Below are 12,020 nucleotides of genomic sequence, written 5' to 3'. Positions count from 1 at the left end.
ACTCCATAACTGCCCTGGACTACAACGTTCGAGTTACTTGTGCTTTTATTAACAGCAATAGTGTTATTATTAGGTTTTCTTCTTTATAATTAGAAATTTTACATCATTCACCCATAATTTTGGTTATTTGTCATGATTTAATGTATCGCTGTTGTTCATAATGGCTTACCCAGGCTACAATACAAAATATACCTGCAGTAATGACAATAATAAGAAGTAAATCTGTCATATTCAAGTGGTTTTACTTCCATTTAATGTGTCTTTACATTCCTACTCCACTATATCTTGCATAAAAGTATTTTAACTCCTTACTTGCATATAAATATTTAACTTTTTACTTTAAATTAAATATTTGTTAAAGCAGTTTTAGTTTGGGTCCCTTGTCACATTTCAAATGCATTTAACAATGCCCTAAACGTTAGTTTCACACCCAGGGATGGATTGCAGTGGCCAGATGGGTGTTCAAAGAAATCCCCGTCTGAGTCACTGCCTGCATCGTCCCCCGCATCGCAGGGGCAGTGACATGACTTTATTTATACACTGTCCTGCAATGTAATGTGGATATAGAACCAGTCGGAAGAAGTGTTGCAATGAGTTGCATAGTAGAAGCAACAGTATCTCAAGGTAAAATTAGGTTTAAGTGATTGATTGATGGGCATCTACATGTATTTATAATCTAAAAAATAAAAGTATAGGCTACTCTTACTGCAGACACTCTCATTCCTGTTAGAATTATATGCTGACACTACGTAGTTGTTGCTGCTGATTCATTTTTAAGTAAAATCTGTTTCAGCATTGTTAAAAGTTGTATGAAATCAAATGTATAAGAATTGTTATACTGAAATCAGTATTCAGATGCACGTTTTGTTGTATTTGACCGGCCTTCACGGCACGTTTTGAAGCCAGGTGAGGAGGCACGTTTTGACGAGGGGGGGGACGGTGTCTCATGGTCGTGATAATGAAAGAAATCCCAGAACTGCGGTGACGGTGGACATGTGCACTCTCTTAACTCGTCTGTTAATTGTGAGATGCCACCAGAAGTGACATGTGCCTGCTTCTTCTGTGAGATTAAATGCAAAGGTATTTCTGACGGAGGCCTAAGAGAGAAGTGTTAGATCCCTTTAGTTATTGCTGCTGGACATAAATCTACCTTATTAAATACAGATGTTAAAAATGGCATGCACTGTGTTGCATTAAATGTAAAGTGCACGTGCTGTATTATGTCATGTGCTTTGCTTTAATGTGCATCCTCTTGTGATGTCATCTCTGTATGAAGAGTAAGCCGGAGTCAGCAGACTTGCTGTGTATCATATTAATGTATTGTTTATCAAGGGAGTCTTGGTTAAAACCTTGTAGGGTTTGTTTTCAGCAGCTCCTGTCTTGTGACTGGAGGCTTTCTGCCTCTCCTCCTCCTCCTCCTCCTTCTCTCACCTTCTGCCCCTCAAACATAAGCCCAGTGGTAGCAAACATTACGCAAGCCGCTGGCAGACTGAGTATCCCTATAGCCAGGAGCACATGGTGTAGTTGCAGGTTTTAGTAGGAAAACAAGATCACACGTCAAAGCTCAAGGGGAGGGCTTGTGTCACTACAGGTCAAAAGGGAGAGGGATGGGCCATCATAAATAACTTTAGGTGGCAACAGCCCACTTTCTGGGGTGGACGGCCCTGGACCAGGACACAGTCCGGAGGGAGGTTATTCTGGTGAGAAATATGATATAACTGAGGTGTGTCTCTGGTGTTGTTGTGGTGTTTCATGACAAAAACTACACTTCTGACCCTGGTCTTCTCCACTGTCCACATGCGGTATGGATCCACAGCTGCACAGGTATCAACCAGTGTGCTGCGTTGTTCTGGAATCTGCATCGTCACCTTTCCTCCTTGATTGTGCAATACAGCAAAGTGCAATAATATTTCAGCAAGTAGATAGTTTTAGCAGATGTTTCAGAATTCATCAGAGGCCTCATCGCTAAATCTAAATCTTACAGCACAAAGTTATTTATAAAATAGCACATCATTCTACTCATTGTTCAAAGTCACAGGTTCCACATTTTCTAGGTTAAATAATATTGTTGCCATGTTGCTATAGAAAAGAACAAGATAAAAAAGCCTTGGGTTGGAATACATCACTTTATGTAAACTTTATTCTACTTTAACCGAGTGCTGCAACAAGCCAATAAAGCACTTATTGTATATGTGATAGACAGAAAGTCTGCACAACCTCAAGGCTGCTTAAAGAAACGTTATGCTTCTAATAATAAACTCCTCATAAAAACCAGCAGGGCTTTGTTGCCTAACTGTATCAATAACGCAGTACAATGCTACATGCATCTGTACATGTGAGTCAACATTATTACACCTGCATCTGTTTTTAATGAAAACCTTGCCCGAGCAAGTCAAAATAAAACTTCATCAAGAGCCAAGAAGATAAGAGTGCTGGAGGCGGCCTGCAGTCTTCCACTCTAACAATGCGTTGCGCACATTTCTCAGGTAGGAAGGTCGCTTGGCCTCAAGGCGATGATTGAAACTTTTCCAAGAAACCTTCCCAGAGCAAACTTCCTAGAAGGACGCAACCTACCGTTGAGAAAAGGACTCCCACGTAACACTCTGCCAAAAATGTAAGTGCCTGCAGGCATTCCGGGAGACAGACAACCCACTGGAGGACTGGAATTAATCCAATAGCCAGAAAAATACTTTCACACAGGAGGCGTTAAGAAGAATTTTGCAACACAAGTTGTTCCATTTGTGCTTAGGAAATCTTTTTATTCTTTTTTTTGCCCCTGAACTTTGCTTTTGTTATATAACCACATATAAAAAAAGCATTTGAAATTAATCGGGCCTCTGAATCTCCTCTCAGATGGAGCAACAACAAACCAGAAGCTGCAACCGCTGAGTCGTCTGCAAGAGGCTGAAACGTTCAGGCTCAGCTGTTTTTGTGTTTGTGTCGCGACTTCACCTCTGGATGAGCCGGTAGTTTAGAACATTGAGTTCCGCATTATGCTTTTTATTGTTTAATGTCGATTTCACAACAGCTGATATTGTGATTTTATTGTACTGTTCTGCAAAGTTTTATAACAGTTAGGGCTGCAACTAAAGATTAGTCGATTATTATTTTGGATTCTTTTCAAAATGAACTTGTTAACTGATTAGTTGCAAACCTCAAACATGTGTCCATGAGTTCATAATGCACATATTTAAAATTTAGTTTGATGTCTGTGGAGATTCTTAGTCTTCCAGGTTATCGTATACTCGATAAGTGTTAAAAACAAGTCAACTGCTTTTACTCAACCAAATACAGTTGACCTGCTTTTAAAGTTATTGTGATGTAAATCAAAAGATTATGTTTTCACCCCTGTCCCGTTTGTTTGGTTTGTTTGACTGTGAGCCAATTCCTAGAAACCTACAGGACAGAGTTCCACGAAGCTTGGTAGAAGGAGGGCCGTTGGTCATGAAAGAACCCATTCAAGTCAGTAGCAGATCCTGATCAGGGGCCAGATCCGGGAATATTTATCCCTTTCTCCAATTTTCCAAGTTATAATTCAAGGATCATGATGAAAACATCCGGCATATTTACAGGACTGATATCCGTGAGTGTGTCCAATTTGGCTTGATTGAATTTCAGGGTATACTTTTGGGCCTTGGCAGAAGTATGAGCTCTACTGAGTGCCATTCTTTAAAGATGAGATGCTCTAAGTCTGTTGAACTGCAGATAACATATAAAGCATTCATCATCTGAAACCTTTGGGGCTCCACATTAACTGTGGGCTCCGGACTTCATAATCGCTTCCCTTCTCCGTGGCTGCAGTATAGCTGATGGCTACGTGAGGCAACTCACTGGCAAACCACAAAGCCGTTTGGGTGTGGGCCCAATCCGACTTCTGCTGATTCACATTGTGTCCCAAAACCCTTTCTCTGCATGTAAACAATCACACTGTGCCATTGAAGCAGCACGCTCCACACGGCTGCCTAAACCCTGACACAGTTGGACGAGCTGCAATCTGATTGGCTGCAACCTGATATTCTCCTCCCTTGTTCTTGGCCTTCCTCCAGTTCTTCACTTCGACTCTTGCAACCACTGAGACCGTTGGGGGCTGTCTGATGCATTCCAGAAAAGAGACAAACACACCAGAGGAAGGGAGGAGCGTGAGGCGGGCACAGCACGTAACACGCGTAACACATGTTGTGTTGTACAGGAAGTGACTCCACTGACCGAGGAGGGACAATCCTGTAAGAGGATCAGGTTGCACCAGTCAGTGGTTGATGTTATGGGACGGATAGTTACATCATGTTGGTCTATTGAACTTTATAATAACGTGACATTTTTTTTTAATATACTGATAAACATCAGAAGGTGAAACATCCAGTTAATTACTGAAAGAACAAATCACATCATCCCACGTCCATTCACATGGGAATGAAAAGTAACTGAGTACATTTAGTCCCTACTGTACTTGAGTCATTTGTACTTTAGTACTTTCATTTCCTGCTGCTTTATACTCCTCCCCAACAGTATCTCAGAAGTACATGTCTGACCTTTTCCTAAAAGATACTTTATAGATAAAGTTAAAACACATCATCTTACAAGATGAAGTTCATAGAAGGCTCACAATCATTAGTGTCAGAGCCCTAAACAAGCCAGATTTTTTTTCATTTAGATTCACAAGTTATTCTCTGAATAATCAAGGAAACTGTAGAAAAACACCCTGTCTCACAATGTTAAATAAGATCCAGCAGATCTTCTTGAGTTAGGGCGCTCGGTCAAATGTAAATGTTGTTAGCAGATTTCCCCTCTAAATCTAAGTCATTCAATGTAAATAACGTCCTGAAAAGTCACATGCCACAGCATTGCATCAGACTGTACACATGAACCTATTAAAGGCGCTGCTGAGTGTGTTTACCACCTTCATTCTGCATAAAAGTCCTTTTGTACTTCAGAGAACATTTCCTTGATACTATCTACGTACTTTTACTTATCTTTTCTCCTTATAAAGTATTTAAATATAATCACTTCCTCCCCCAGTGCCCCCGTCCCTCTCGACAAACTGTAAACCTGCAGCGTCAATACGGAAAAAGAGATGCCCTTGATTTTATGACTGTCACAAGCTGCATAAGCTCTAGCAGGTAATCCTGTAAGTGTGTTTATATGGGAGTTTCTTGTGTGGAAGATTACTGCTCATTAACCTCATAATCTGAGCCATTGTGACTGATGACTGCCTCTAAATCCCACCAGCTATGTTGTCCTCGAGCCTGTTCATGAACGCTGTTGACCCAGCCAGGCTCATTCAAAACAAAAGCTCTCTGTGTGTGTTCACCATCACAGCACAGTCTGGCCTGTTTCTTACATAACCTGCTGCTGAGTCGAATCATTAACCCTGATCGAGTGCCCCCCCATCCCCTCTTCACGACCACAACTGGGACATTGAGCAGATTTCAGAAGGGAGACATTAACTTGGATTTACACTATTTATCAACAGTGGGAAAAAAAGAAAAGTTTACAAAAAAGTGGTGTTTGACGCCCCCCAGTGGTCGGTAAAGAACGTTGTTTTGCTTTGTTTTGTGCCGCCATCGTCAGCAGAGTTTTGTCATGTGAGGTTTTTCTGAGTCTCGTGTGACCTTCAGCTGCCAACAGCATCCGCAACGAACACCTGCAGCTTTGACATATGAGAAGCTGCGCGGTGGCTCGAGGCCCAAAGTGCACAATACAGACGTGATCATGTCTGGGTCGCCAGCACTGTACCACTGTACTGTACTTGTGTTTCCACATGACCTTTACATGAATGCAACTGATCTCAAAACACTTGTATTCAAAGCATGAAAGTATGAGACAGAAAGGAAAAAGCTATTTCCTCACTGTGGTTTTACATTATGGGACTGTTTGTACATAATACTTTTTCTGACATCGAAAAACTGAATATTTAAATCAATACATTAAGTTTAGTTTAGGAAAAGGAAAGTCAATCAAACGGTGATCAAAAAATTCAAATTAAAACATCAACAGTAAGAGTAATCATTTTAATATAGCAACATAGTGATTTTATAGATTTACAGTAAGAAATCGTACTAATTTTAGATCATTTTTTTTACGGAAAGAAAGACCGAAAGCATCATGGAATGATTGAGATTCAAATAAAAATAGAAAAACAAGCCAAAACAACAAAAAAAATACGTCGACACAAACATAGACCTCTTAATACTGTGCTCTGATAAAATGTTTGAAAGGAACAGAACGACTCACATGACAAGGTTCTTGCTTAAAACCTACAGTATGTGGCTAAAATAGATTACAGTTCTTAAATACAAAAATAGACTCTCTTTCTGAATTTGTTTGTTCTCTGCTGCAGTCGTCTAGATGGACGGATGGACGGATGGGTGGGGGGGGGCCCGGCGTGCGTCCACGGCTCCGCTGGGATCGTCTCAGTGGCACATCCGAGAGGTCATCTCTTTCTGCGGCGGACACACAGACACACAGTACAGTTGGTTACAGCAGTGAAGGAAGTACTTGTGCTCATTAGTGTTGGCCGACGTCTACTGACTTGGCATAGAACCCGTGTGCACAGTGAAGCATTGTGATCTCGGGCGGGTGGGGGTGCTAAGCTTCGTCACTGGTAATCATTAGCAAACTTCATTAGCATTAGAGATGCTAACAGCAACAGGCGGAAAATAAAACCTGAAGCATAGTGTAGAAATGTATTTTATGTACTGTTTCCAGTACAATAAATCATCTAAATCCTCCACAGATGTGTGTCCAGGCTTTGGTTTACACTGACCCACTTCAGAGGATCACACATGCTGAACACACACAGGACACGTAGTCTCTCAGAGCTAATTAACAATCGATTAATCAGCACCATCGATCGATGTCAGTGCAACAACCAGTTTGGGCTGTGCAGTGGTTCAATAATGATTTCTGGAGATACAGAAATAATAATCAATTCTAGATTAATGAGATCAAACTGATTCTGATTTTACACATCTCATGAAATAGGATCTAAAATGAAAAAGTTGGAGTGTTGTCACTTCTTCTGTACAGAGCTCAAATGGCGGCAGCATTCTGTTTCATAAATGGGCATCACTCACAAATTGTGCGTCTGGCGGCCTCTTGCAACAACACACTGCATCACAAGAGTGCGTTTTGTAAGAACCACAACGCCCTACATTTGCGTAATGTTCGATTCGATTAGTCAAATTGATTGAAGGTTATTTTGAAATTTCTTAAACCTCTTTAGGTCATCATTTTTATCACCAAGGACCAATAGCTTATCTGCAATCTCAGTATCAGTGTATATGTTTGCGAAGAATCAAAATAATACCGAAGAGCATACAATTTTTTTAAAAATTCAGAAAACTGTGGCCAGGCTGTGTTTGAACATATTTTTTTGGTCATATTTTTTTTTGTATGTACCACTCTGTAAGTAAAGCAAATTGGTAGCAAGACGAAAACATGAAAAAATTACTCTATTGTTTTATGTTTGTATTCATGTAAAACAAAACAAAATGTAAACCTTCAAATCGCGATATCAGCCTTAATAATCCAGTATAATCCAGTATGTGTCAGGCTCCTCCTCTCAGATTAGTCTTCTATTTAATGCTGTAGCATATCAGTCATTTTCATGTGCACTGTCGGGTCTTATACAGTTTTATCTGACACAACTAATTTCTTCAGTAAAATATCTATCAACCTTTGTTGGATCCAGAAAATGTCTCCTCTTTAGGGTTCAACGCTCGTATTCACACATGTGTTTAACATCCACTCACCAGAGGCTCCAGCTCCTTGTGGTCAGTCAGGTTGAACTCAACCACAAAGTAATAGAAATGCTTGTAGCAGGTATTGACATGAGCCTCCGCCCCCATCTGGCTCACGCGGTCAAAGTGGTGGATGTAGACGTGGACAAACACCCGGAACAGACGAGACAAAATCTTCTTAGCCACCTGCATGAAGGTCTTAGGGAATGGAGTACCTGGGAGACAGACAGATGGAGACATGAGAACACGGCGGTCAATCCACTCTGACCTTTCCCTGTCTAGACGACTGACAGGTTTAAAACATTAGATTATTTTTAAACACAAGGGTAACGTGACATGTTCTTTTATGATGTTCATTCATTTAAACATGCTTTGATTAAAAAATAGGTAATTTAATAATACTAAATAATTGAATCCGTTAAATAAATTAAGTAGCTCACTGCCATTGTCTCTTATTCAGACAAAGAGGTCACATGATTTTTGTCTGTGACTATTTGAAGGTAAAAAGCTCCATGTGACATATGTCTCGATTATTTCCTGTCAATTTGATATTGGTCAGAATATGTTAAATCTAATATAGGACATTTTCATTGAAGCATTAACAGCATTACATTTACGGGAAAACAAATTCAAACCGAGTCACATGAACACAACTAGATGTTCACTAGATGTCACTTAGGGACGACAGACGTTCAAGTCAAGGTTAAAGTTATAAATGGATCTTTAACACCTGAGTGCCCACATGTCACTGAGCCGTGGAGACCCTCAGGTTGGATAACAGCGTACTTAAGGATGGAGGCCCTTCCTATGTGAATGGAAACCCGACACGACACAACTCGAGTGGGAGGGGGTATAATCCTCAGCTCATGTGATTCATTTACGGTCTTGTTTTGCTTTGACTAATTCAATAATATTTCAGGAATCCGGTCCAGAGGACGCATGTGGCGGAGGTCGGGTCTATTCATAGCTCACTGTAAATTATGTGACCCATTTTTAAATCCATTGCTGGGATGTTTCTGTAGTTAGTCAGATGCCGAGCGGCGGCTCACGGGCACTCAGTCCACACAGGGACGATGCAACAGTCTGAGATGAGAGAAAGATTCCCAGGATGCCACAGCAGGAGGAGATAAACTGACAATGTGTACAATGTGCAGAAGTGAAGGTGATCTGAGAAACGTGGCCTCGCAGGTTTCATAGAAAACACTTCACTTTGTTGTCTGGTAGCTGAGAAACAGCGGCTTCGGATTTTAGGTGCTTTCACGCCTTTTATCATGTGACTCATGCTGAGAGGACAGTAACTCTTTCAGGTTATTTATTTAAAAACACAGCGAAAGTGCATGTTACAGCAGGAGTTGCAGGTTATGAAAACGAAACTGACTCTACTCGCAACCCACACTCATCCGTTACATGCGTCTACTATGTCAACGCGTGACCACACAATTTCTGGGGACACTTTATTAAGTTTCCAAAAACTAAAACAATTAAGATAACTATGTGTAGCATAATTATGTTTCTATCTACTTTCCTTTTCAGATGAACATCTGTGTGACAGGTAACAGCCCTGGTTCCTATGTGGACTGAGCCTGTGAACGGGTGGAGACTTGGTTTCGTCACCACCTGACTCATTTTGAAGTAGATCTTTGGATTTCTTGAACTTCTGCAAAGCTAAGAAAAACTCCAAACCCAAACAATTACTAACCTAATTCAGAGTCTTAGTGTAATCGCAGCACTTACCGACGTTGGTGGGGAAGATGTTCTCATTGTTGATCTGCACCTCGATCCAATCCATGAGCAGACTCATGTACTTGGGGGCCGACAGCGCAGTCGGCCTCTTGTACTTGTGCTCGTCCTGCCAGCGGTATTCGTACTTGGGCCCGCCGGACATGTTGGGGCAGGTCTGGTCGGTGCAGGAGTCGCTGATGGTGCCGTAGATGAGGTTGATGCGGTTGAAGAAGTCGACCACGTGGACGGCCACCCAGTCGTTGAGGTCCTCGCCGTGGGGCAGCTGCACCGCCTGCTTCAGGTCCAGCCCGGCGTTCAGAGAGGCCTGGGCCTTCTTGTGCAGATCGAAGCGTTGCGTCCCGGGCTCAAACTTACGCTTGGGCCGGAATGTCCTGTCTTTGTTGAAGACTTGTTTCAGCGCCATGGACATGGTTGTGTGCGCAGGCGTCTACAGCGGCTGGTGATGTGTGTGAACGCTTCAGGTGAATTATTTACTGTCAGAGTCAAAGGGTCGAGTAAATAACCAGTGAAGAGTTTTGTTATGGACGGTGTCAGTTGGTGGTTCTGTGATCCTGCGTAGAATAAAAGAAGTGGATAGAGAGAAAGGGAGAGAGTTTGGTTAATGAATGTACGCTTGGCTTGAAATGTAGAGTTTCTGTGAAAAAAATATTCAACCAAATATTACAATCTAGGGCTGAAAACAACAAAATATTTTTCAATAACTATACATTTTCAGGTTTTTCTAATTAATGAATACATTTATAATATGGTCTCTTTACATAAAAACAACAGCTACGTGTATACCTATCGCAATTTTAGGGACGAAAATCCCAGTTGACTGGGAAGTAAAACTTCACCTAAATTATTAACTAAATCATCAATTATTCTATTTACAGAAGATTAATCTGACACTATTCTGATTATTGATTGGAGCTGTTGAGAAAGAAAAAAAATGTATTGCTCCTCTAACTTTAAATAAATAAAGTATATTATGTTTTTCTCTTTTTTTTGTCGCTACGTAGATCAGATGACTTCACTTCATTTTTGACATGTAACGTTTTCTAGACTCAACAAATAAATATTAAGCAAATTAATTCTGAAAAAAAAATAATCGTATGTTGCAGCAACAATAGCATATTTGGTCCAGTTTATATTATCTTGGGTCTAAACTTGCACGGATGTGGTGACGTTTAAGCTCCTTATCCACCTTCTTAGGCTGATGTGAATTCAAATGAATACATCTTGTGGTATGGCATTAGCTGCTTGGCTCTGTGGCAAAAACCTTTAAGATAAAAATCTATAAAATCAGTAGATTTTGATAAATATTATGATAAAGTCACAGTGAAACATCACTCTAGTCTCCAAACGTTACCAAATGCTTTTAAATTGATTGTTTTTTGCTATTACATTTTAATTACGTTGTATTATTGTATCTGGTGTCCTAGATTTGAGATTTTGTACCAAATCATTTGCTCTCTTTGAATAAAAATTGCATTATTTTGCGTGTTGCCTCTGAGTGAACCTTCCTTCTCACTGTGTTAGCACGACAAATTTATACATATATAACAAATATACACCTAGAACTTAAAATTAATTGAGTTCTTTCAAATGAGAGTTTGCAACTGTGCCCATAACTTGTTGACTCTGAGTAAGATAAACTATTTCACTTGTGTATAAACCGATTGACTACTGTATAACTATGTAATAACTGATTTCATGTTTTAAATATCAAAGATGTAATATGTAAAACACCACGAAGAGGTGTTTGAGTGGAGGAATGCGTGTGGAAGAAGAGATCAGATGATGGACCCAGTGGAACCAGCCCATGTCTGATGTGTGTGATCGTGATCAGGTACGAGTCTGAGCAGTGTCAACACAAAGGGCCTCATTCACCGACACACAACCACACACCCGCTTCCTCCTTCAGACTCTCATTCACCGCCAGGAATCTGCGGAATCTCACTAAAACGAACGTCTGTGACCGGGTGATAACACCCCCCCCCCACCGGGTCCGATCACACCTCCACCCGGACACTCACACCTCCATCTTCCGCACAACGCGAACTTTTTATGTTTTTTATCGCATATTACAGAATAAGAGCCGGAGATTAAACGAGCGGGGGCACATGACGCCTGTGAGTTGACTGGTGACCACAGCTCACTCCGACTTGTTGCTTCCTGGGAACTTACAAACACACAAATAACACGAAATCAACCCGCTAGACTCATATTTAATCACAGTTTACATGAAATAAACCCGTCCGTGTTACAGACAGGTCATCCGACGAGGATCAAACCGCTCAGATCAAAGCCACTTTCCACAGAACTTACTTGTTCCGCCTTCCTGTTCCGGTCACTTCTCTTCGGTGTTTGATCGATTCCCGCCCGGGCTCTGGTTCGATGGCTTCACGCACGCAGCTCACACGCACGACATTATGGACACATGGCGCCGGACATGTCGTGGAAGCGCCTATAATTCTAGAAACACGCCACTTTCCTACAGAAACTAACGGAGGACTCCTCCCTGCGGAACGAAAAGTACAGCCGCGGTCAATCTCT

General features: G+C 41.1%; 1 protein-coding gene across 1 annotated transcript; it reads right to left on the bottom strand.

Annotated features, from left to right (window-relative positions):
• Positions 1–5,989: 5,989 nt before the first annotated feature.
• mob3a (MOB kinase activator 3A) lies at positions 5,990–12,012 on the bottom strand. Its single transcript, XM_061077755.1, has 4 exons — positions 11,793–12,012; positions 9,474–10,033; positions 7,752–7,954; positions 5,990–6,440 (listed from the first exon to the last, which is right to left on the bottom strand). The coding sequence occupies exons 2-4, from the start codon at positions 9,889–9,891 to the stop codon at positions 6,411–6,413; spliced, it is 651 nt and encodes a 216-aa protein (XP_060933738.1). The 5' UTR covers positions 9,892–10,033; positions 11,793–12,012; the 3' UTR covers positions 5,990–6,410.
• Positions 12,013–12,020: the final 8 nt, after the last annotated feature.

Source organism: Limanda limanda, chromosome 9 (assembly GCF_963576545.1).
Source record: "Limanda limanda chromosome 9, fLimLim1.1, whole genome shotgun sequence".
Classification (NCBI taxonomy): domain Eukaryota; kingdom Metazoa; phylum Chordata; class Actinopteri; order Pleuronectiformes; family Pleuronectidae; genus Limanda; species Limanda limanda.
This window is presented reverse-complemented; position numbering and strand designations above follow the sequence as displayed.